General features: G+C 37.0%; 1 protein-coding gene and 2 long non-coding RNA genes across 3 annotated transcripts; all 3 read left to right on the top strand.

Annotated features, from left to right (window-relative positions):
• The first annotated feature begins 223 nt into the window (after positions 1-223).
• LOC125746394 (drebrin-like) lies at positions 224-20,295 on the top strand. The gene is made up of 12 exons (XM_049020326.1): positions 224-587; positions 10,082-10,137; positions 10,606-10,718; positions 11,054-11,128; positions 13,726-13,863; positions 14,586-14,663; positions 14,818-14,969; positions 15,484-15,538; positions 15,968-16,042; positions 16,179-16,287; positions 17,584-17,889; positions 20,273-20,295. Exons 1-12 carry the CDS (start codon positions 502-504, stop codon positions 20,293-20,295), a joined length of 1,266 nt encoding a protein of 421 aa, XP_048876283.1. The 5' UTR covers positions 224-501.
• A 1,150-nt stretch (positions 20,296-21,445) lies between these two features.
• On the top strand, positions 21,446-23,506 carry LOC125746889 (uncharacterized). Its single transcript, XR_007399084.1, has 3 exons — positions 21,446-21,612; positions 21,986-22,114; positions 22,196-23,506. It is a non-coding gene; the product is annotated as an uncharacterized LOC125746889 (long non-coding RNA).
• An 8-nt stretch (positions 23,507-23,514) lies between these two features.
• Positions 23,515-27,338, top strand: LOC125746890 (uncharacterized). Its single transcript, XR_007399085.1, has 2 exons — positions 23,515-26,141; positions 26,735-27,338. It is a non-coding gene; the product is annotated as an uncharacterized LOC125746890 (long non-coding RNA).
• The last annotated feature ends 350 nt before the right edge of the window (positions 27,339-27,688 follow it).

Genomic DNA, 27,688 nt, shown 5'->3' with positions numbered 1-27,688 from the left:
AGATGCGGGTGAATTAGCAGCCCTGTTTACCGTGTGTGCGTCTGTCTCTGATTTTCGGCGGCTAGCGATTCAGTATTACTCAGGATTAGGAGCCATTTGCATTCATACTAATTCATTTACTTTTTCCCCTTACACTCCACTACCGTGAAACATTACCGAAGCAGCCCAAAAACCCGCAACCCGCGCTCTCCTAATATTTACTCTTTTCGAAATAGCCCGATTGGGCGAAAAAACCGCGGCCCTGGCATCTCTGGAAGAGTCTATTGGAGGGAGCGGGGTGAAAGTCCCGTTACATTTGACTCCATCTATCTTAGTAGGCGGGACCTTTTTATGCCCATCAGTCCTCATACCCCAGCTTTTCAGCTGTTTGGTTAGAGTGGTACCAGTCTCCAAAGTTTAAAAGCCTGAAATAATTAACATAAACATTTGCTTTCCTGTAGCATTTTTTGCTATTGCCGAACTTTATTGGCTAGCGAAGCCATATTTGACTCTGCAGTTAACATGAAAGCGATTAATCTAAATACTTTCAACCTGTCCCTGCTGACTGCTAAAGAAGACGTCCTGAACCCTCGTTCTTCAACCGACTGGTATGTTCACCCGGCTTTGAATATATATATATATATATATATATATATATATATATATATATATATATATATATAAAGGTTTTCTTGAACAAACACTGATCTCTGTAATAATTACAGTATTTTAAACCGACGTGTAAATGTTCTCTCGGACGTTGATTTTTATAAATCTATACATCATTTAAATTTCCAGTAATTGCACAAAATAATGCCATTGATCTTTATGTCTCAGTCGTTATAATTGATGCCTTACAATAAATATTTATTATATGAAATTTGCTTTTTTTTATGAGTACTACATAATTGTAAAAGACGGATTTACAACTTAATCGCTATAAGTACAGTGCCGTTATATAGGTATTTTCTACAGTACCGTTATACATGTACTGCAGACTTTGAATTGCGTACATTTATACACGAGTAGGCTAACCATTGGGTTACTTATTGCCTATTTACAGTGTTATTGCCGTTTTTTTGTATAGCGGTTTTTAGTAGGTGAATGTCAAAGAAAATACATATAGAGTGCATATATACACTCAGTGGTCAGTTACATGCCACAGACAACATATTGTAAGTAAATATGGCAAAAAAATGCAATGCTGCTTCATGTATTGTTAAAAACATAATACCATATAATATTATTTACACAGGCTATTTACATACTTTCATGCTTTTAATTTGAGAAAACTAACTGACCTCATTATAGATTTAGCAAACACGGAATTACTAATCGGTCGAGATGATTAGTAATGTTATCACATGTCCATGTTAGTGCAGGAGGCATGCTGCAGAGGTGTGTCCTGGAAATCTCTTTTACATACTAAGCTCAGGATTTGTATCAATTAACCTTTCATGTACTGCTGAACATAGATTCACCAAATTCCCTGTCAGTGAACTAATCCTGGATAGACGTTTTTGGTCCCACCATTTTCCTAGACAATGAAGGTGACTTTCTCCTCTGGTGTGTTTTTGTAACTTCTCACATTTGTTATGTAATTTATCAGTCTGTCCATATCCATGCATTTATCCTTCTACCCAGTCATCGTCTGACTGCTTATGTTAGTCATGGTCATGATATGTCTTATGTAGATCATTTTTTCTTTAATTACTATTAGAACAAAAAATACTGCATACATGACATATGAGGCACATAAAATACAGACATATGGAAACTGGCAAAAATTATCTTCATCTAGTTCCCTGAATTGCTTTAAGCGTAGACAAACTGAGATTAAGATTATTTGTTTCTCTTTCAAAACTTTAAATTATCTTAAAAATACCTCATAGTGCATACTCAAAACCTGGCTTGAAGGCTGTTAGTGAAAGTTAGTTAGAAAATTAAAAAGTTATTATCCATACATACTAGAGGGAGGTCCTTTTAAAATAACAATGTAACCTGGACACCTGCAGACAACTGGGACCGGCCGCCTGCATACAGTTACTGGCTAATCGCCCCGCTTCTTAAAGCGGGCTAAGCCGAGTGATTACTGTGAAGTATTGTTGCCATTGATTCCAATGAGCCTTACTGAGCACTTCTTTGTCTCTTGTTCTCCCCGCTTGCCCTGCCTGCTGTGTCCTGTCCTGCCTTGCTGTTTCGCCTGCCCTGCCTGTCGTGCCTGCCCCACCGACCTGCCTTCTCCTGCCTGCCCTGTCTGCTTGCCCCGTCCTGCCCTGCTGTCCCATCAACCTCATTCCTCCCTTCCCATCGTCGCCTTGTCTCGTCCTGTGTAAGACTTTACTTTCCCGGACACCGACTCCCCGCCTTCGCTTCGACCTTGCCTCTGGATCTCCCCCTTGGTTTTATTTGTTCCCGGTTTATTCGTTAAACCGCATTATGGGGCCTGCCTCCTCTCGTATCGCCTACCATCACAATATTCAGGTTACTTACTTACTGGACTGTAAGTAATAATTTAAGGAATTTAATAAATGAATGAATTCATTGTAAAATTAACAGTGGCTAAATACAAATTCAGGCAGCACAGTGGTGCAGAGGTTAGCACTGTTGTCTGACACCTCTGAGACTAGGGTTTGAGTATCTGCCATGGCTCTATGTGTATAATTGGAGTTACCGAGTTGCCCATGGATCTGCATGTGTGAGTGAACGGTGTGTGAGTGTGCCCTGCAATGAGTTTTTGTGCCATCCTTGGTTGTCCTGCCTTGTTCCTGTAGCCTGTGAGATAGGCTCCGAACCCCCCTGAATAGGACAAGCGGTTACAGACAATAGGTGGGTAATTTCAAATGTGTCTGATACATGGCCAGCCTCCCAGCTGAAGATAGATGACTGTTGTAAAAATATAAATAAATATTTGTAAAAAAACATAGCACATCAACAAAGGCCTTTGGTTACAGAATATGGCAGGTTGTGGCCTGAAGGCTTGTGTCAAGAACAGGAGCAAGGTATAGGCCTCCAATGCAGGGTCAGCTAGCTCAACAAAATGACAATTATGTAAATTGAAAACATGGAATGGGGGTAATGCATAATATAATTGAGTATAAGACATTGCTGGGTAAACTCACTAAAGAACACAATGAAGGTCAGCAAACACTGTTTTGCTATATATAACAAGTACGTATGATTTCTCCTTTGTTTTGCACAAACCTCGTTTGCACTGAAATTCATTTACAGTTGAATCAAAGACATAACGATTAACTAATAATATGTAAATTATATAAAGCAATTAACTGCATTATACAAGACTTTATGATAAAATGCATCTCCGTGTCACTCCATTTTGAGACACTTGTTCATACCTTAATCGTTTAGCAAATTAAGGGCCTGTTAAATTATCCATAAAGAAGCTCCAGACAAAAATTGTGAGACACAAATTTCAGTTGAATTAACAGGAAGTATCACATACATTTTTCATGCAGTGTTGGCAGCAGTAAAATGGGTATAACAACTGCTAATATTTCCACTCAGTCTTTACTCCTTTACTCCCAGTTGAACCAGCTTTAAACAAATTCAACACATTGTTGCATTTATAATGGCAAAGTAGTCAAAGGAAGTGGTTATTAAATGTAGTTAGTGGTTAGGCGTTTCCCCAACATTCATGTTTCTTCAGTGTGCAGTTAAATAGGCCTACTGCAAAATAGGAACTCGAGATGAATAGGTCAGGACCTTAGGTAAAGAAAATTAAGTTTTAATGATTTTCATGTTGGTGTTTAACCATATTAAGTCTGTCAAAGTGTGCTAGCTTAGCCATTTCAAAACCTTTCCCAAAATCAGCAATTTGTAGCAACCATCAAATATACCCATGCAATTTTTCATCCAACCATTAGCACATCTTGTTTGTATAATCAATACCTCATTGAGTTACTTAAATGATTAAACTGATTAAATGCATTGATGGTTAAATTTAATGAATACATGGAATGTCTGGCATGCTCCTGAGGAAAGGTTTGGGAACCAAAGAGACAAAGGGAACCAAGACATCGGTAACTTGAAAAGAAGAAAGTGTGAATTTCTTTGGTTAATGTAGATTTGCATATGTTCTTATGTTAAATTGTGTTTTTTATGTGCAGATATACACTAACTACCCAGATAAATAGATATAAACATTTTTTTTGACTACCTAAAAGTGATGGTACATGGGACAAATTTTTTGAGCAATGTTGCCGGACAATTGTCGAGCAGGTGAGACAAAGTGCAACTCATCTGGATCTGGATGATTATGAAAAATTGCCCACTGCTGATCAAATAGAATATAAATATAATATAATCTGAATATAATTTGTTGCCCAGCATCAACATTGGTCAGCAGCATTGCCTGGCAAATTGCTCAAAAAGTTGCCCTGTATATCATCACCCTATTAGTTTGGCACAATACTGCGTCAACTTATGTCGTAAAATTCAAATGATGTTTTTTATTTAAAAAGCACAAAAACTACAACCTGTCAGCGTAGTAACATAAAAAGAGAGAGCTTAAAGATAATTTAATTTTAATAATGAAATAAAACAGCCATGAAAGAGCTGAAATTGTTTTCAGTGCAACCTCATGGAAAGTCATGGAGTCAGACGTAAAATTATAAAAATGCCCAAATATGTTAAGAATTAATACACCTACAAAATGAGGAAAGTCAGCATATGGAATCCCCCACGCAAAACCCATCTGTTGCTTATGTTGTGGCATTATGGATGCATCCTAATGAAATATTTTTGGATTGTTAATTCAGATGTATCAGATATTAAATTATGTTAACTTTAAAAAAAATTTTCGGGTCTCTTCTACTGGATTTATTAGCTCAAACACAAAGGAATCCACTTACGAAATATATTTGAACTATGAAAAATAAAGTAACTGAACAACAAAGAGAAAGCAAGATTGAGGTAGGACACGAAGGGATTAAGTTGATTTCGGTATAAAAGTCATAGTCACTTGTACTTAACTTTTTTTTTTTTTTAATCTTGGTCTGGATTTTTACTTTCTGGACCTGAACTACTTTCAAGTGTCAGCATGGCATCTCTCTTGGGAGGGGGGTGGTGCATCAATGCAGCTTACTTTTGTGACATATAAACAGTGCTGTTCATATCACACCACTGGAATATTTGTGTTTCATTATCAGTTGATATGGACAGGGAGTCAGGGAACACATTTTAACAGTTTTTACTCTTCTAGTAAAGACTGAATAGGCTGCTCATTAGTATGGACTAACTTAATTCATGCTAAGCTAAAGATTATGAGTATATCAGACACTGTCAGCGTTGAGGTTACTTTTTACAGATACTTTTTTCAGTTGTAATGGGGTTACGTCACTCATTACCCTTTTTAAAAGTATTTACACTACTGATATCTTTACGGTATTGATTCTTGACATCTGGGGTTGTTTACTTGCTGGTCCAGTCAGGGTGGAGATGATACATCCTATTTTTAATTTTGATGTGTTTTCTTTGTTACATCTACTGTATTTGGCTATTGAATTTCAGCCTTTTTTTCATCACCCCCTGTTTACAAGGACAATATACAGGCCAGAGGCACTTTCCGCAGAAATGTGTATGTGTTTTTTTTTTTTTGGGGGGAGGGATTATAGGACTTTTGTGTGTCTAAAGCCACTCTTTCTCCTGCTTATCCTCATAGAAGTATGCATCATGCAGTAGTAAACAAGGTAGCATAGCAAGACAATGAAGTCATAGCGAAGGCTAACCTAGTATTCGCTCCATACATTTGAGTATGGGTTTCCTTTGTAGACTGGGCTTGATGTGTGATGGTTCTAGAAAATGTCTCTGGGTGACTTTGTAGTGGATTCTCAGGGCTGGGGGAGCTAATGGATTTTGCACCCCCCCGAATAATCAAATCCAGTGCCAATCAAACGCGGGGAGGAATGTCCTGATGTCATGTCTGTAGCATAGTTGGCATGTAAAAAGGGTACAATTTTGACAAGAGAGGAAAAGGTCAGATTTTGAAGGCTAATACTGAAATGAAGCTTTATACTTTTGAGAAACTTAACCATCTGAAAAGCATCAAATATACTTGTACATGTGCACTTACATGTGCAAGTTTTTCCATCAAATTATTTAGATCATTTGAATAATTTTTCATGTGAAAAAGTCTACATGTAAAGGGAACAGTGAGTTGTAGATATTTATTGTTTATTAGTACTATAAACAGTACTCCAATATCTGGTCTTGTACAGTACATTATGTAAACATCTTATGAAAGAACGCTTTCTGAATCAAATGCTTCTTCACATGGGAGCACTCATGATGGCCCCTGTCACACCTCTCCATCATCACATATTAGGTGAAGTCTTTGGTATGTACATGTGACAGTTACCAGAAGAATAATTACCATAGGGCATGCCTGGAACATCCTATGACGTGAATGGAAGCGGTGACATAGTTTTCAGTGCATTTAGGTTTAGAAGATAATTAGTCACAATCTTTTCATATTGTTGGTTTATAACTTTTAAATCAACCTAATCCTGCACTCCCCAGGCAGTTCTTAAATATGACAAACTACTGCATACCCAAAAGCACAGGGCACAAGGCAGGGGAACACCCTGGATGGGATGTCTGTCAATCAGTGCCAATCAGAAGCGCATATATAATCATACACTGTGGGCAATTTAGACAAGTTAATTGATCTGACTACTTGTATATAGGGTTAAACCAAGAGTACCAGGAGGAACCGCATCTGTAGTTGTTTATTTATTATAGGCCTCTCTGATTTACTCTTTTCATCAGTAGCATTCTTGGAATTTTAAGGACTATGGATAAAATGTAGTAAAGACAGTCCCCAGGTTACAAATGAGATCCACTCCCTATGTCTGTCTTTAAGTCGAGTTCCTAGGTAAGTCTGAAAAATAATGCGGTACATAGTAAAAAATATATACTGTAAAAATAAAAGTAACTACATATGATATTGTACTGTACTGTACCTTGAGTTGACAAACCTATGAAGCCATGCAATGTTTTCATGAGCATGGGTGTGTTTGTTATTACGAAGTATTGTATTTTACCCAAACTTTTAATATAACACACTTTATTGCAGTCCGTTCATAAGTACGAGTTGTCTGTAAGTTGGACATTCTTAAACCGGGACAGCCTGTACTTGTAAACAGCTGAGTATGTATAAATGTCTCAAAGATTTTTGTTACTTTAATCAGTATTTCATTCTTTCAGTTTTTCAAGCTAGGATTTCTCATTTCTGCTTATTTTTGTGTTGCCAAATTCTTCCCACCCATTCGTCCATGCATACACATCCTGCACTTCATTTTCTCCCATTTTTAATTTTCCCTCCTTTGTTATTTCCTTCTTTTTCTTTTTTTATTTCTTTTTGCATTCTCAAGAAAGCAATTTGACTCTGTCTCTCTCCCATCCTCACAGGAAGTCTGAAAGAATCATGTTAATTCCTCTTCTAGTTTACAGATAGATAATGTTGGGGACCCATGGGAATTTTACCCGGAGCTGGAATGATATGGAGACTCTGTCTTCTCAGACTACTTTCAGACTTCCAAATAAAAGCAAAATAAATCAAGGAAATAGTCATATAGGTAAACAGAGTTTAGATGACTATTTTTTCTTCTCGTTCTGCGTTTGGAGTCTGTGACATTCAAGGTACAAGTAGCAATTTGCTGCTATCACTATTACTATCATGGAAATATTGGTGTTTAACAGAGGATGGATTTGTGAGATTAATAATGTAATAATGTCTTTTGAAAATTTATTTTGTCATTATGCATTCATTATGTCATTAATCATTTACTAACCTAAACTTAATATACTTATTAATTATAAACTTTAATAGGTCTGTTTACCTACAAATATTCTCTGACATAATATTTGCACTGCTCTTATATAACAGCACCATTGCTACAAAAACAAGCATAACCAGAATATGAACAAAGTACCAAGTGGGCTGGAATGCCTAAAAATATTTTCAGCACCTAAAAGCCATATACATTCCTCATACCTCTTACCATCTCCTAAATTTGAGTTAAGATGTTTTGTTTCACAGTTTCTGTCATAGATTACTATCTAAAACCCGTATGGATTGTGCTTCAGGAATGCTCCGAAATAGTTCCTGGGCTCTGCGCTGCTTAAAGGAGTATTGAAGTAAATTCATGACAAAAGTCGTTGATGAAAAAAAAAACAAGTTGAATTACACTAATCAAATAAATCGCATCGCATTAATGATGCTTTGAATTTTTGGGGACTGTAATTTAATATGTGTATACATTTAAACACTGAACATTTCAACTGAAAACATTTCAACTGTAATTTCATTGCTTAAATATTCAGTACAAAAATATTCCCATCCCAACTACGTAGCTGGCCAGCTTGCAATCTAGCAGACCTTGTAGTTGCCTGCAGGCATCTTACGTTACCAAGATAAGTCTGGTGATAATTAATGCAGGTTGCGAATTACTTACATAAAAACCTATTATTTGGGGGCGCAATAAGTTATCGTATTGACCAGTAAACGACAAGAAATACAAATAACACAATCAACGAAAATCTGCTGTCAAGTCAATCAGTACTTCTACTTCACACTTGCTCCATTTTGACCACGGTTCCCGAGGCGAACTCTATCGGCAGTCTATCAGTCATCCTCCTGGTCCCGGATGTAGAGGATTGAATTTCAAACCGAATTTTAAACCACTGAAATTCTGGCAGCGTATTCGAAAATTTGGCAAGCATGTGCGCTACACAGAAATTGAACTAATTATTTAAATAGCAGTCACAAAGGGATATTGAAAAGGAGGAATTGTAATATAATGTGCAAATCTTGGATTTGCTTCTATCTGCTAAACTGAAGAGACGAAAATATCACTTTCAAAAATATCAGTTTTATTATTGCCAATTACGATTATAATGCATTTTGATGGTATCAATAGTGCATTATAAGAGAGAGCTCCTGCTCTGCTCAGACCCCCTCCCTGTCCCCAGATATTTGATTGCAGTCAACCACAATCGACCTGTTGGTGACCTATAGCCCTCTGGAACATGAAGCAGCAAACTTTCAGTAAGAAATATTAGTGATTAACTATTAGGATGCCTCTTGTCGTGGTTGTGTACCCCATTCCCAGTAACCCATCATAGAGGAGTAGGGAGCAATATGCTAGTGACCTCTTCAAAGAATGTGAAAGCTTGGCAGCGGTCATGTTTCACACAGTAAATCCCTCAGGTGTACAGCCCAGCTTTTATCCTAATCCAAAATGATGGCTTTGTGTATTTTAGAAGCAAATATAGAATTCTTAGACCATAGCTGTGATGGTGCTTGTTTGCCTTGTGTTTATATACTAATTAAATGATATAGATCACAAACAGAAGAAGAAAGCCAGGTTTTAAGACTAGATTTAGAAATCTACATCTGAACAAAGAAGAAACATCTTTTAAATAGCTTTTGTGTAAATGTTTTTAATATATTTTTATGTAGAAAAATGCTGCTACTTATTTTTTAAATATAAAATATTACAATATTTTTTTAATATAAAATATAAGGTGTTTTATTACCACATACAAGCCTATGACTCCTTGAATATAGCTTGTGACTGCATACTCTCTGATCCTGGTGTTAAAGATTTTGCTAGCATAGTTCTATATAATTCTGTATATGTGTTCTATTTTATTGTTTAACAAATGCTTAATCTTTGGTTTGAAACTGGCTCCTTTTAGATAATTAGTTAAAAATATTTCACCTTACAATTTTTGATCAACATATTCAGTTATTACTGTCTGTGTTTGCTTGTTTTTAATGTTAATGTTATTGTCTTCTTAAATGGCGTCTGGGAGCCATTTAATTTAACATTGTGTTTTGGCTTTCTAGCCATGCATTACTATAAACTGGAAACCAGCAACTAAATATTCCTCTGAACCCCAGCTGCCACACAGATAATTCCATCTCCCATTCTCTAACGCTTGGGATAGTAAGTGGGTATTGTAACCTCGAAGTATGCAGTTGCTGTATCCCAGGAGTGTTTGTGTTGTACACAAATTGTTTAGTATTAAAAAAACATAATAATAAATCAAGTAATGTGTTTCTTTGTTTTGATTACAGGGCGTTGTTCGCATATGATGGCTTTAATAATAACTTAAAACTGTCAGATTCAGGAGGTAAGTTCACATGATTTGTCAAACATGTCTTCTACCTGACCTTATGCATGGTGCCATTAAGATATTCCTTTTCCCAGTAACATGGGTATATGCAGCTAATGTGATGAAGAGAGATCCATTGTTGCACTTCTAAAGTGTGTTTGCTGCTAAGTTGATCATTTTTCTGCAACACAATGGCTATAACTGCAGGTGATGTGAGTCTAAATTAATTCATTTGGACTGGCTGAATGCAGAACTTCATACAAACATACCATATACACTATAGTATAACATGCCCAACCGACTAAGTAATAGACTACTTAGTTGCGTCCTTTTTATAAGGATTGGGGGTGGTATTGCCAGAAGATAATGTATATTATTTGTTTCTTGTCAGATGCTTTTAATTCACATGTGACAGAAGCAGGAACTTTACCAGGACTTAAAAATTGTAGTTTGGTAGTGACTGTCCTTCTGTTTATGCTCTTGTAGTGGGTGGTTTGGTGGAGCTTGTGAAGAAGTTCCACAGAAATAAGGCATTTTATGGACTGTGCCAGGTGGCCTCGAAGAAACCAGAACACCAGCATATTGTTCTTATTTTCTGGGTGAGTCTGTAAAATCTTGGTTTTGGGGCAAAAAGATGTACAATCACATAGGGAGGAGTGCAATTGTTGAATGGGGTCAGTTGTTTGAAGGGATACATAGATTCCCCCAATAAATTTCTGCATAGATTCCACTGATGTTTAGCAAACCATGTTGAAAGGAAAAAATGGCAACACTATACTTGAAGCAGTCATCCATAATGCATTATAAATACCTTCATGGAGGTGTAGCTGATGATCAGTGGGCATGTATTTATCATTGAAGTGAATTTTAACCACCTTTGTGAGCACTGTACGATCCTGCCGATCCAGCATAACATGTGATTCCGCACGTGCAGATCGGTGATGATGTGGATAAATACCGCAGAGAGGAGTATGCCAGCCATCAGCCTGCCATCAAGGCATTCTTCAAGGTAAAGCAGAGGCTTGATGATTGAACTCTTTATAAGCACATATCAATGTTAAAAATGCAATGGACCCGAAAAATATGTTTGCTAGGATTAAAAAAACTTGCAAAGCATTAGCAGTTAAGCCTGAATATGTGACATTTTGGACAAAACTACTGGTATACTAACATACTTAACCCTTGTGCAGACGTTGTGACAGAACCACTTAAGCACACTTAGTGGTGAGGGAAGCACACCTCAAAACATACAGCAGTCATTTTATATATCACAAGAAGTTTGCTAGTTATGGTGTGAACCCATCCCTCACTCAGCAAAGCCAAAAGTAGGTGCTTAGACTTGAAGCAGATTGAGCACTGGTGACAGACCATTGGGATGCTTTCACATAAAGAACAAGGGCAAGGTACATACACATCTGAAGGACAGCATTAAGACCAACACATTAAAATAATGAAGATACACACATTAAATTTTCTTCAACCTGAAATTGTGTTGCTTCAAATTTATATTTGTATTTATGTGTACCACCATAGGGAATCCATGATTGGCTGAAGCAAATGACAGAATGTGGTATCCAAAAATAGACAGTTTGTTCAGCTGATACGCTGTCAGATAAAAGAGCACAGCCCTAGTACAGTTATGTTACCCATGGTACAAACAACATTAATGAACCCCTAATTTCTATACCTTACAAGGTACATTTACCTACTGCTTGGGTTCAGTTGGCAGACCCTTGAGGGTAGATCCCCAGTGTCAAGTAATTGTACCCTCAAAGGTTAAGTTACATGGTGTACCCATACTTTAATGCTTAAAGCACACTTTACAGGACATGTCTGTATTATTTAGGTTCATCCCTGCTGTCACATTGCAGCAAATAGCAAGTGGGCAAGTGTAGTGGGATCGCAAAACTATTGCAGGTGAACACAAAACTATTTCAAAAAATATTTTCCTAGCCAGATGGCTAATTGGCTCTGTATACCATTACAAACTGGACAAAAATCCACAAATCCATAATAGGCAAGTGACAAATGTAACACGATCCACAAATAGGATATGGTCCACAAATGCCACAAGTATAAAAATCGCTTTCAAGTTTGGTAGATATTATTTTACACAGTACAAATAAAAAAATACATATTTGTTAATAGTTACATATTTGTGGATCATGGTACATATTTATGGATTGTCTTCTGTGGGTTTCAAATAATAAAATCCAATATAAACGTCCGTACAAGTGCCACATCCCATGTGGTGGCATGTAACCTGTCATCCAAATGAAAAAATGTTGCCATAAACAGTGTATTTTGTGACACCACAAAATTATCAATAGAGAATAATATGCAATGACATTTTTATTTTATCATCCAATATATATCATATCATACAGCCCTAACTGTTCAGTACTGTAACAGACACATGATGTTTACTGTTCCAAATGATCTTAATGTGTGCATATAATAGGCCTATACAATACTATATACAATACCCAGTACTGAGTAAAATGCTCAAATAACCCACTAACCTGGTTTAAAGCACTTCCAGTAAGTTATTTTGGTGGTTTCCATTACATCCAGCCAAACAATAGTTGACAATGCTGTCAAACCTATATTTGGTTTCTAGCTAAAAATCTTTCATCATTAACAAAACTGCTAGGATTGCTGCACTGTGAAGGAGTGGTGTAGACACTGTGTGCTCTTGTGTTGTGTTGTGCGCCTGTTGTAGCGGTTGACTGGAATTATTTGGAAGTATATTTGAGTGTTTGTGTGCCAGTACGGTTACATGGGTGGTTGTTGTTTAATTTTTTATTTTTCTCAGTCAACGTGAGTACTTGTCTGTCCTTGTTAATATACAGTGCGAGTGTTATCAATAGCTGCCTGTGTCACGTGAGCGGAATTTCTGTACCTTAGCAACAAACACCTGCGGGGTAATATTGTCTAACGTCAGTAACATTAACTCGTAAAAGCACAGTTGCTCCTGAGCTTTGCTCGGTCGCCAGTCGAGGCTGAATGACCTTCTCTCATTTGTAAATTTCTTATGTTCTTAAAACATGTTTCTTCTCATTCTCTTGATTGGATCCAGTTTATGACTATATTTAGGCAGTTGATATTAAACATACACATGCACACACATGTATATAATATGAAAATATATATATAGAAATATGGCAAAAATAATAGTTTTGCTCTAGTGGTAATATGTAGGTACTGTTGTTCTCTTTTTAAGCCAGTGCCTGTCTATTTTATCCATCTTTCCTCCCTGAAATTCAAAAACGTTAGTGAACTTAACATGTACTATGGTAAGGTCACAAACTTCAATGTAATTAATAGTACCTGGTGATAACATAAATTAACTGCCATTATTCATCAAGTGCTAATAAGACCATTTGCATGGTCTGCATATTTGATATATGAACGACATATAAACTTAGTCCTACACGGGAAAATGGTCCAGGCAACACTCATTTCATGGTTACAATGTACATTACCTGATGGTATCAGTGGACGAATAGGTTACGCAAACAATCCTGGAGTCGGATTTCTGGCCCTTACACCTACCCTAATTTTTGAGGTTGTCTTGATTCACCCTTTGGACTGTCTTTCTTCCAGGAAGCTCATATGTTTGTCAGCGCTAAGACACTGGAAGATGTGACAGAGGATCGGATAAATGCCATGTTCAGCACAATGGGCACCCCAGCATTGCATGGGAAGAGTGGGTCTTGCTCTGTGGACAAAGGAGAATCTGTGGTGAGAGTCTGAGCTTCAGTATTTGTTGATACATTTTCTACTAAACTCATTGCTGTCAGTTAACAACATTCAAATTAAAGCAAGCATGGTGTGGTAATATACAGTTGTGGAAAAAATTGAGGCCGCGCTATATTTTTAAACAAATCTACATTTTAAAATTCTGGTTTAATTGTGATTCTGCTGGCAGAAGGCTGCACTGGGTAGCATTTTGCATTCAGGTTCAAAATGTCTAAGACAGCAGTAAACAACAATAAGGCGAAGTAGGGGACACTGAGAATGACCAGAAACCAGCCAGGTAAAGGGCAGAAACAAAATTCAAGCTTCAACTTATCTGACCGTTTTTCATGAACTGTTAGATGACATCAATTGACCTTCAAAAGGAATGGGAAACATTAAGTGCAAGTGTGAAATGCATGACTAGGACAGTTCATATCAGGCTCCTAAAAGCAGGAATGAAGTCTGATAAAGCATGATAGAAGCCCTTCATTAAGAAGAAGAAATAAAGAAGAATCAGGCTATGGTTATATATATATATATATATATATATATATATATATATATATATATATATATTCCTCTTAATTTTTTCCACAACTGTATTCGCTAAAAGAAATTCATATTGGAATGTTTGTTCCCCATATAGAAGCACAGTTGATGGTTTTGTGGTGGCTGGACTTTACTGTGCTGTGTTTGTGATTGATCTCTTTCATTTGTCCTTTCAGGGAACTAACTATAAGAGGACAATAGCTGTGATGGAGATAAAACGAATGAAAAGGGAGTCCTTTTGGGCACGGTCAGATGTGAGCACCAAAATATTTGAATTCAGTGGTTCACTGTGATCAGCTTCTCAACCTGGGTGAAGTATAATAATATTTCCTGTAGGATTGTTGCACAAGAGCTGAGATGATGTGATTTCAACTCCAGGTAACCTTCCCAACTCACTTTCTCCGCTAGAGAGAGGAAGAGGAGAGGAAAGCAGAAGAGAAGAGACGAGCACTCGAAGAAAGGAGGTTTTTGGAAATAAAAAGAATACAACAGGAGCACAGAGAGGCAGAGGAGAGGGAAAGGAAGATGATTGAGAAAGAGAATAGGATACAGGAGCAGAGGTCTGGATGTCAATATACTGTATGGAAACATTGCAGCCTGTTTCGTGATAGTGCCCCCTGTGACCAGCAGTGTCTCTCGGTTGGAGATTAACTTGAACTTGTCATTTTAATTTCAGATTTAAGTTATGTGTAGATAACAAAAAAACCTGCATTCATTTGTCATGGCCCAAAATCACTCCAGACAGACTGCTATCAGATTTTTCTTTGCTAAAATGGTGTAGTAATTATCTACCCCCTCCCCACCCCACCAAAAAAAACTCTGCTGTTGTTTCCAAGTAGTAATATTCTCAAAATAATGCTGAAACACTTGTCTAATTTTCTTTGTTTTGTATTTTGCAGCAGTTTATCCAGTATTAGAATTGTTCATGAATGTTCAAAGTGGTTCAGTTTTTTTCTCATGACTGATTAACTTGTCATTGGTGATTCATGAAATCTTTTAGAATGTTTTACAATATTTTCCAGATTGTGTTGTCACCAAATGTTCTTGTTTATTTTTCATGGTCTGTTTTGACAGGAGAATAGAGGAAGAGAAGGAGACAGCAGCACAAAAACAGGAGATGATTCAATGGGTGAGTTAGGGGCACATTGTGACATTCAAAAGAGCTGGCCTTGTGAGAGTGAATGACTGAGCATTTGTGTCAGTTACAAATAGCATGTGAAGATTAAAAAAAGACTCCTTTTGAAATACCGACATTAATTAGATTAAGCACGACAGGATTAAGACAAGTGCCATCAATGTTTGGTTGCATAAATAATTGTAATAGGAGATGAGAGTGACAGAGGTGTTCTGACAGTTCATTAACCTTGTAAAAAGACTGCTAAATTATTAAAATGTAATTTGATAGTTTAATTATTCTGTTTATACATTTGATAGAAGGAGGATTTTAGTCTTAAGTTTGGTGTGGATGGGTGTGGGCAGTGCGATTTGTAATATTTTAGAACCAGATGTGTTTATTTGATGACGGTATTCCAGTTTTGTGCCTTGGGGTTTGCTGTAGGAGCAGCAGAAAAAGGAGCATGAGGAAGAGATGAGAGCTAGCTTCAGAAGGAGTGAGTCCATTGAGAAGGCAGCAGTAAGTTAAGAAGCTATCTTAAAAGAGTTATGTTTTGTATTCTTAATGTGTGGCTTTTGAATAATTCAGCAGTAACGCTGGTCCAATGCATACATGTTAGAACTGTAAAGCAGAATTCGCTCCTCCTATCCTGTAGGAAGCGGCAGCACTGGTCTCGCAACGTTCCATCAATCCACTGGAGTTCTTCAGGCAGCTGTCTTCATCATCTTCTTGTGATCCTCCAAACCCTGCCTCCCCACGTACAGGTGAGAGGGAGGGTGGAGCGTTCACCAGTAATACTAAGCTTGGGATTTAGCTGAAAAGGATAAATATCACTGTCAAATGACCATAGATGCACTTAAATTGTGCAGCTTTGAGATTAATCAAAATAAATTGAGATGGGAGAAATGTTATGCAGTTTTCACCCACTCCGACTGGTTTCACCCATTTGGCGTATTAGTTCGTACTGCACTAAACCAATCAGTGACTGACATGCACAGCAATTCCACCAACCGTGGCTTCAAAGTCTCAAACTGACTTAAGTCATGAAGTTTGAACTAATGTGACAATATTGTTTCTAGGGCAAAACTGGGCATGAGCCAATATGCTGCAGTGTTATGGTTTGGTGCAATTTACGTACAGCAGGAAAAACATAATTTGTTCTGTTTATTATTATTAAAACTGCAAACACATTTACAGAAAGTTGTAAACCAATGGCAACATCAATGTGTCTAAATAACATGAGATGCTTATTTGCACCGTGCAAAAAATAAGTCTAAAAATCGCAAAATGTAACATAACAGTCCTAAGAAGGTAAACACTGTGTTCCCTACTACGAGTATGGTCACCTATCTGTGACTAAATTAGCTTAATGCCATGGAGAGGCTAACTTGCAGAGGCTGTTTCTACTTTACTCAGGTCATACAAACACTCAGATGATGTCTCAAATGAATTAGCATGTTGTATGAGTATTCAGCAACATATCCGATGAACAGTCTTGGTTTTATCAACTACTCTCTTTCCAGTTTTGATGTAATTTATTGGGAAACCAAAATGTTCCCAAACTGCCAATTAGGACTGACTGCAACTGTAACAATTCACAGGGCACATTTACCATAATGTTTTCCATGTTGATTGTGTACTTGTGAATTTAGGTTCCACCTGTGTCAAGAAATGCATTAGTTCATTTCATTGTGTGTACCGAACTGAAAATGATGTATTGACCATGTACTGATATACTGATAATCCTTTCTGGGAGAACATTTACACTCATCACTCTGTTTGAAATAAAGGAATTTAGCCCATTTTTCATCCTTAACAATGCCTTGTTAAGGAAAGAATTTATGGTGAATAATGATACCAGTTCTGTCATTGTGGTTTGTTTGAACTGTCAGGCCCTGGAAACAGATTTTATGTCTTGCATTGTGTCAGACTTAACAAGCAGATTCTTGCTAATGGTGGTTGCCTGCTTTATGTTTCTTATATAGGTTGCTTTAGGAAAGAGTATTTGGCTTGAAGCTAATGCATACATTCTTCTTAATCCATTCTGTTTTTCTATGCAGGAAAGCCTCCATTCCGGCACTTTCAGTGCAGCTTAACTGAAGGAGCATTTATTTTTAAGAAGTCGGATTTGTCTGCACCCACTAACAAGAGCAGCCCCCCGGTAGAGTCATCAGTGGCTTTCAGCCCTACCTCCTCATCACAGGCATCTATCCAATGCAGTCAACATGTCCTTGGTACTATATCAGACCACCAACCCAGTACTCCACCTGCTTCTCCTGGTTCCTTGGTTCCAGCCTCCACCTTGCCTCCATCAAGATCCCTCCCAGATCTGTTGCCTTCTTCAATACAGACAGCCCCCTTCCATGGTACTGGTACAAAAGGTAGGAAACATTTTTTTCTGCAACCATGTTATGCATCACAATATAGGTTCCATAGCTTGATTCGGAATTTAGTGAAAAAACAAATTGTTTAAAATAAGGCAATGAAGTCTCTTCATTTTACTGTAGCAATAGCTGGAATTAGCATTAAGAACTGTACACAGAAAATTACTGGTGATGACATGTAAATGATTTATTTATATCCAGGGACATACTTAGAAATTCTGCACAGTTGAAAAAAATGTCATCTTGACCCACCTGGGCAGTTTAACATATTTTACATGTTCAAAGCCCCCTGTCATATGCAAGGGCCCCTGTAAAGTGCCGGGTCCCCTGAATCTGCTAGGGTATCCATGCCTCGCTGACATATGTACATACACAATGCCTATCAATGGGGACAAGTCAAATATGCCCATTATAACTGTATGCTCAAGAACATTGTCCAGAAAAATTTCTAAGTGTGAATAAAAAGCTGAATGATAGTAATGAAATGTAGTATGCAAGTAACCTATACGGTTTTATAGAGAAGAACATTTGCATGCACATAATGGAAAGGCTAAAGTGTTAGTTGAAAACTAAAGATCATAAGGAGACCACTTCATTCTGAATGCAAAACACAGGGAATGTCACCAAATACAGAAAAAGGTTCAGTGGAATTAATTAAAAATGTGATCAGGATCATTTGGAGATATACAAACAACACCTCTCTATAAATGGAAATAAAAATTACACCAGAGCTAGTCAGCAGGAGTTTGGTGAACCTGCATGTGTAACACATTAGACAGGAAATTTGGTAATAGTCCATTGAACACATTTCTCACTTGTTCAAAAAAAGACTGAAGGCTGAAACACAAGCAAAAATCAATATTAAAGAAGCTGAGATTACAAACCAGTAAAACAGTGAAGAACAGTAGAGTCTGGTGATGACAATGGGATGCAGCTTTGATGACTGCATAGTATTGCTATAAAATAAGGCTTTGCAATTTGCAACGGGTTTTCTCAAGGTGGATTATATTCAGATTGTGAAATTTGGCGTTTAGTATTGTTTGACTATACAGTAAGGTTTCACAATTTGCAGTTGGTTTTGTCAAGGTGGAAAATGTACAGATTGTGAAATTTGTTGCATTCAGACCGTGAGGACAATAAAACATTGGTATCTTTCTGTCTATTGTCCACATTCTTCTGAATAAAGACATATAGACTACATTTTTTTAGAAGGAATTTAACGTTATTTACCATACTGTGCATGTACGTGATCAATCAGACCAATAAGATCAATCAGTTTGTCTTAAATGTAGCGTTTTCTTTTCCAAATATGCAACATAATACCCTTTTACATTCTAAAGGTTATGTGTATAGTGATGTTCAGCAAGCCTTGAGCTTAGTCCTTGAGTGTCTGTAGTCACAACTTTCATAGAGCCATTTTTAGGGGAAGACATCATCTACATCAGAGAACAAATGAGTGTGTGGTGGAGTCCTTTTATACTGAAAAAGGCGATTTGTAATGCCAATTCCTTGAGAGTAATATTGGGAAAAGCAAATTTTGCATCTTCCACAAGAGAAGCATAATATGAGAATCCAAAAAGTTGATTCAGTGGTGAATAATAATAAAATAATTGAATGACATTTTAAAAATGGCACAGAGGACAAGTACTTATTTTATTCTTCTAAACATATACTGTAGTGTCTTGAATCCAAATGATTACAGAGCTTTCATTTTTCACAGTGTAGCATAATGGAATGTCAATCATTGTTAACTGGGCTGTTTCTTGAAAATCACAACACCGCAGCTCCAGCAGAGGGTACCACAGTGCAGAGAATTTCTCAAAACACGCAAAAACATGAGTTCTACAGTTTATGAAGAGTATGGAGAGTAATAGGTTATGTTCAATCAACAGCTCACAGCAGAAAGAGGATTATTATTATTGACTTGTCTTCCTTCAAAGACAGCATTCCCTGAGGCTTGCGAGCACTTCAGTTTAACACCCCTGCTCTAGGCTAAAATAACAACGTTAAGCAGTAGCTTGTTGTTCGCTAGTTATAATGACCTCTTTGGGGCCTTGTTCCAGACATAGCACATAACTCAGGCATGTATGATATAACACAGGATTTTGAAAACTGGGCTGCATTCTTTTTTAGAAAAGAAAAAGTTATAAGTGCGTCTTGATATTCTGGATGGACTTTTATGTACTAAATCAGGAATTTCTATTAGGAAAATTACTGTACACAGCAGAATATCACTTCTTATGGGGTACCAGTAAAATAATGAATGAGAAGTGCATTAAATTAGTCAGTGAATGTCTTACATATTTATATTCTATTTATTACTGTTTCTTGCACTATGACCCATGAGATTGAAATTTCATTTCAGTGTATGACCCAGGGATCATATAACTGAAGATGAAAATAATGATACTTCTGAGTTTGTTGTGGTTTTTGAAGAGTCATCCTGTCCATCACTATGCTAAATACACACATTTAAATTTACCTATCAATAGAGAAGTCTGTCCTTGAAAATTCACAAATTCTGCAGAGCTCCTGGACAGTTGGAGAAAACCTACACAAAAAGGGAAAATCTACACAAACATAGGTAGAACAGTCAAGTATACTACGCTGCATTCGGACTTTGTATACAGTTTCCCTTTTAAATTAATGCGATATTTTACATACTGAGAACATTTTCAAAAAGAATAAAAGAGTACTGTTATATATACGATGCCACATATAACTTCCATAGTGAATATCACATGCATTCTATAGAAGTATGAAACACTCATGGCCCAGTAAAGTAAATTCCAGGAAGCTGCTTAGTGCATCAGTATTGAATGCTGTATGTCAGTTACAAGGGGACTTTTCAATGTATAGCTGAACAGTTCCTTGTGAATTTTCTTTTCAGAACATGCAAGTTCATTGAAAAGCAGTGATGTGGATCTGGAAGATCTTGAGGTGTGTATCACACTACACTGCAATCTGAGCACAAAAAAGAAGTGAACCTGAACAAAAACTTATCTCCAGAATTGTTTTATTTTGTTAAAACACAACATTCATAAACACATTTCTTTCATATTGTTTTAAAAATATGTAATGCTAACCACGCATTGTTTCTAAATCCATTTTTTTTCAGGTTAACTGAAATGATTCTCATTCTGTGTGTGTGTGTGTGTGCATATTTATATACATATAGACATATATATTGTAAAATGCTTAAAGGAATATTGAAAATTAGGAAAAACCATAAATAAATATTTGCACAATCAAGTGTAACTTGTCTTGCATAAAAGTCTTGCATAAATGATCTTCTTATTTTTTGAAGGTGGACATTCATGAAATAGACTTAGGCAGCACACCAGGAGTTGAAAATGAAGAGTGTGGGGAAGAGAAAGCAGGTTTATTCAACTTAAAAACAGGTTCAGACCCCCATACCCTAGCACTTAAAACAGACATAGCTATCCATTCAACAGAGGAGTCTGGAGTTGCCTTCATCGATCATCATCCTGACGCTGAGTCAGCCATGGTAGTCACAGATCTCAAGGAGCAGGTATAATATACTGTATGGCTATATAAAAAATGACTTTACAGAAAAAAAAGTTCCCTTCATTGATTCAGAAGACAGGGGAAGGGAAGAAATACAATGGTCTGAGTCTCCATTGCAGGCCTCGGCTGAGACCGGGAAGCTAACCCTGTTTGGACAAGTAGATGAAGAGGAGACATGTGAGTTCCCAGCACTGTTAATCAAACAGTGCTATGCATGTACAGCTGGATATTAATGGACCTTATGTGACTAATATTGCTCTTGTAACACTTTAGTTAAGACCACATTTTAGTAATTTATAAACACATTCATAACAAATAATGCATTCATAAAGCATTATAAACATAGCTATAAATATCAAAATGCTTTATGAAGCTCTCATCTATAATGCACTATAGTACATTTATAATGCATTATAATAATTGGTGTAAGAATTCTTTGTACTGCATTATATATGTATCTATAGTGCTCTATGGCAGTCATAATGCATTATGAATGTGTTTATAAATCACTAAAAATATAACTTTTAGTAAACCATTGTTTTTCTTTCAGATGAAGTTACTGATGATGTAGATCAGTCTACACTGCAGGTACAGTCTACAGTGGATTCAAAATGCGGGATTATCAATGAACAGGAATCTCAAAATATAAATGATCCCCCCATGGAATGCGATGATGTTGGTATGCCTTGTAACTAATTGGTTTTATTGGTTTCTTTTTAAATCAGGGCTATGGTATGAATGGATTTGCATTTTCCTCCAGTAGAAAGCCTACGTTCCATTAAAGAGGACCAGTCCTGTGACTTGATGTATGTCAGCACAAGGCAAGATGGGATACACGAAGACTCCAAAAATATGATGGAAACAAGCAAAGACAATGAAGCTGAGGTACACCGACTTTTTTGAATGTTTAATCTTTATCTTCTATTTAGTTACCTCACTGGATTACTATCATTCATTGAAATAGATATATAAAGTTACAGGCAAAGGATTGGCAATAACAATATTTTGGCTTACCCTAGCTGTCACGACGATATAATCTCCCCAGCATATTCTGGGTCTAAACCAGGGACTTCTCCCTGTTGGACATGCCCGAAACACCTACAGTACAAAGGGAGTCATCCAGGAGGCATGCTAGATAGATGCGAGACCCATCTCTACTGGCTCGTTTCGTTGCAGAGAAGCAGCTCCTCCCAAATGTATGAACTGCTCACACTATCTCTAAGGCTTAGCTCAGACACCCTGCAGAGGAAACTCATTCTTCTGGTTGAGGCAGCCACTCATTCCCCCGCCAAGACAGGGCAGTCCACCCTTTTCTGCTTGAGAACCATCGCCTTAGACTTCAAGGTGCTGATTCTCATTCCCCCAAGTGCATGCTGCAGTTCGCAGTCCTGCAAAGACACGATCCTGTGGCCACCGAACCCCTCCGCCCCTTGGCCTAGAAATTCTGTCCATGAAAGTTATGAACACAACCAATGACAAAACGCAGTCCTGGTGGAGTCCAGTGCTCACTGGAAACGAGTTTTGCTGCTCACAATGTGAACCAAACTCTCTCTCTGTTTGCACGGGGACCTGATGGCCCACAGTCACTTGAACTGCACCAAGTCTCTGTCTCACTGTCACAGAAGTGCAAGTACTGATGCACTGCGGCGTAGGTTTGCTAGGACACAGAAATTCCTTTAAACCTATACAGTCATTTAATTGATTTATTTCCTAGGCGTGTTGACAAGGCAGACTGAATCCCTTGAATCCTGCCTAATGGTAATACACTTGAATATATTTATATATTTCTGTATACTATTGTGTTGTATAATTCATATAATTATATGAATTATTCTCAAGCTTTTTTGGACTGTAAGCTTTACTTCTAAATGTAGGCCTATAATGTAAAAAGTTTTGATTTGTTACATGTTAAGCTTTCTGAACACTAATATTGCATTTGGGCATGCAAAGCAAATTCATTTACATACGACATGCCCATATTTTGGTGTTTCTCCTCCCAAAACACGTATAGAACTCCTGACAATGGGACAGAGCGTTAAGTGAAAATAACGTGCAGCTATGCCCTTCTTTGATGAAAATTGGCCCCCATGTGCATAGCAATGTACTCTATTTTTTTCTATTTATTTTGTATATATAGACAATACACAGAAACTTGTTTTATAGATCATAATATTGTGTTGTGGCATATTGAACTATTTCAGCACAATTTATCCCCATACATTCACAAAATGAATATTGCAGGATATTGTTTGTCTCGATCTTCATTTTGGTAATACAAAGGAACAAAAATCTTGCGTTTCAAGATCAACTTCTTTCTGGGATTTTTTACCACTGTCTGGTCAAACTTATCTTCAGTCATCTGTGTGTGTATGTCTAGGTTTCTCTATACTGCTTTCGCAATGTTTTTATATGCAATACATGCATACAAGACATTCCACTCACACAAGAAGATAATAGCATGCTGTTTTTTTTTAGCTAGGTGTTGCCTTTTCATTACAAGTGGTTGTCAACACATTCCGCTGATAGTTATATCACATTAGGAAAGTCATTTTTAGGCTATGCACAAAACACCCATATAGTATATGTGGGTCAGATTAGTAGATCTTTCAAAATTTCTGCATATCTATTATTTCTTTCAGCCTCTCTACAGTTATTGTGTTTTTAAGTACAGGTCATCTTGCTTGTACATGCTTCAACGCCTGTTCTGTATTCTAGGCACATACATCAGTTTAATATCAAGCGTTGCTTTATGCAATGTTTAAAGAAAACATACCATCATGCTTCATGTTATTTTGAATTAAAACTCTAATCCACCCTTTTTTGTTCCAGAGAATAAGTGTCAGGAACACCTTCACTCATAGATAAATATGAAGGACAGTGTTACAGAATAGAAACATCTATTATCATCCATCCATCCATCCTTTTTGTACAGTATGGTCACAGGAGTCCCGGAAGACAGAGGTGCAGGGCAGGGTATACATGCATACATATATATTTACACACACACAAACACACAGGTGAGCAATTATATCTTCGTGGGGACTCTCCATTAATTTCTATGGAGAAAACTCTAATCCCAACATGATGACCATAACCCCTTCCTAGCCCTAACCTTAACCATTACTAATCAAACAAAATACAAGACTTTTTGCATTTTTAGTTTTTTGATTGCATTCACAAATCTTTGTGGGGACCTGAAAAATGGTCCTCACAACATCAAAATAACAGGTTTTTATCATATTGTGTGTGTGTGTTTCATTCCTTGTATTAAATTAGTCATTTGTATTGACATTCCTGACTAAAATGAAAAAAAACAGAACCTAAACATAACTAACACAGGGGTGGCAAGCCTGATCCATGGAGAGCCACAGTTAGGTACAGGTTTTTTGGATGACTTCTTAATCAGCCAATAACAGTGGGCCCCCAGGATTGTTTTATTATTGACTGACTGGGAGTCATTCCTTTTATGGTTGATGAGTATTATAAGAAAGTGATAAGTGGCTGTAGTAATATTTACACCTGTTATAAATTTGTCATACAGTAGGCATGTTTTTGATTTATTTTGGAAATGCGTATCGCTTTCGATAAAGATGTCAGCTGATTAAAATGTAATGTAGAAGGTATACAAAATTTCAAATATGACCTGACCAGTGCCAGTTCCCTCCTCCTTGATGAACTTAGGCAACCTCACTGTCAAAATCTCAAATTGCTTATCAAGAACAGATTCCACCATTAGCAGAGATTTCTGAATCAACATACAGGTGTAAATAAGACAAAGTTTGGGTTTAGGCAGCAGAGCTTTTCCCTCTGGTTTATGCTAAAAGCTGGAATGAGTAGTTGAAGAGGTTGCAGTGTCTATGTATGGCACAACTGAGAGCAGTGACTTGGACAGGGGTAGATGGGGGGGGTTTTACACTGGCTCTGTTTGCATGTGCTCATTGTCTGACTATTTCCTGCCAGCATCAGTAGCAGTATCAGCAGACATACATTATTGTTTGTTTATGAGAAACTTAAATTTTAATTTCTTTAGCAATTTCAGCATGAGCAAACATTCAAATGTTCACACATTGCTCTTCCACAAAACTTATGTTTATTTAAATTGCTGATTGACCTTAATTATTCCTTCTGGTCCTCTAAATTTACATGCTCAAAAAATATGTTTGCATATTTTTCATATAGACATATACACATAAATATTTTGCAATTTAGCATAAAGCAAATATCTAATATATTTATATATAAGTATATATATAAGTAAAACATACTCAAAAATGTGTTTGTACAACATGGTGGCCCAGCAAGTAGTGCTGCTCCAGTTTTTCCAGGCAAAGTATGGCCTCAGTTTGCAAGTTTCCCTTACAGTCCTGTGGATTTAAACTTTATTGCTCCCTGAGGGGAAATCAAGGAAGGAGGGGTACAAGCCTAGCGGCATATGAGAGTATATAAATCACTCTGAATTTTTGGATGGATGGGAATTCCATACACACTAAATAAGAATGCAGGATTCAAACACCTGCATGTAGTGATGGGACGCAACTGTGCTAACGGGTGCAAATCAGGGAGCCACCCCAGCTGATACACCAGCCCTCCCTGGCTTCCAGTGAGGATGGAAATACAAAGACCTGACTGCTTTCTGTGAATCCCGCAGACAACATTCCTGGACCTCATCGACATTGTGGAAAATGTAGACAAGGCCTGATAGAAAGGTAGGGCCTATTTTGAGAAGAAACAACCCAAAAGGCTCACTGACAATAAGCATCATTAAGAAACACACGTGCATGCACTCATGTAGATATAAATAAAACAATTTTCCCTGGTTTTGAAATGTTGAAATATGGAATATGGGTTGAAATGACATCCTCTTATTTGAAGTACTATTATATATCTTTATTATGATGGTTTTCTCCAGTGAAAAGAAAGTTCACATATCATATCTAATTGCTTAAGCTGAATCACACGGTAATAAACTGTGTTCCACTCAGCCTAACCTAGGGCACTGTATGTAAAACAGATATTGGTAATTCCATAAAAATACACACCTACATATTAGAAGCATGCAATCATACTTCAAGTTAACAGAGATGGGTAATGCTGGAATCATATATTTTTTGTTCATGGAGTGGGTTAAATAGCATTTAGTAAAATTATATTATAAGTAAAGCTCAAGCAACAACCCTGACTCAATAAAATGATACAATGCTGGTTATAGTGCTGTGTGTAGAAAGCATCTATACTCATTTAAAGTATATTCTTTATGATGTCCATCCATCCATTTTCTGTATCTGTTTGTCCTGTTCAGGGTTGCAGTGGGACTGGAGCCTTTAGGCACGGAGCAACCCAAGATGGGGAGCCAACCCATTGCAGGGCACACACACATACAGGCAATTTGGTAACTCCAATTAACCTAAGCATGCTTTGGACTGCGGGGGTGAAAACCAGAGTACCCAAAGGAAATTCCACAGCAACACAGGGAGAACATGCAAGCACCACAAACTTGGAACCTGGGCAGAGTCTCAAGTCCCACTGGTGAGAGGTGACAGGGCTAACTATGTAACTACCATGCCATCTCTTTCTTAAATGTCTGATACTCTAAATATTTTATATAAATCTTCTCACAGTTCCAGTTTCATTTCAAACATGTCACTAAAAAAATGCATGATTTTGTTCCAACAAATATCAGCAGTCAACATGCCTGATTAATGTACTAAGGTATATTTACATTTTATAACTGTATCATGCTGTTATCTTTTTCTGTCTTTTTTTGTCCAAACACTATACTGGTTCGGTGCATAGCTATTCAGTTTTCAATTTGTTTGTTTTTTGTTTTTTTGCCTGTGGCATATATAGCCTTCATATTGGCCACATAATTATGGTTACAATTAAAGGTTTTATTATTGAAGCAATATTTATTATTCATTGTTTTCCTACACAGCAGACACATACTGTATTGTCGAAGTATGAGAGGTCTCGGTGTTTGTTAGCATTGCACAACTGCATGGCTAAGATTTTATGACCTACACATACATCACATTCATTTTATTTATAGTGAAAGGATGCTGCTGTCTGTCACTGTCACAAAGCTTTATTGTTACTCATAGGAATATTATACACCTAAAAACCATAAATCTATCCATCTATTCTTTGCCTTGCAATCAGTTACAACAAGTTGTACGCATATATGATATAGAGAGAACAGTGATTTTTTTTTTTGGCAAATTTAGTGTACAGTGTGTTTCATAACATCACTATCTCA

The sequence above is a fragment of the Brienomyrus brachyistius genome, chromosome 7 (genome assembly GCF_023856365.1).
Source record: "Brienomyrus brachyistius isolate T26 chromosome 7, BBRACH_0.4, whole genome shotgun sequence".
Taxonomy (NCBI): domain Eukaryota; kingdom Metazoa; phylum Chordata; class Actinopteri; order Osteoglossiformes; family Mormyridae; genus Brienomyrus; species Brienomyrus brachyistius.
The sequence above is the reverse complement of the archived record's forward strand: the minus strand, read 5'-3'. Positions and strand labels throughout refer to the sequence as shown.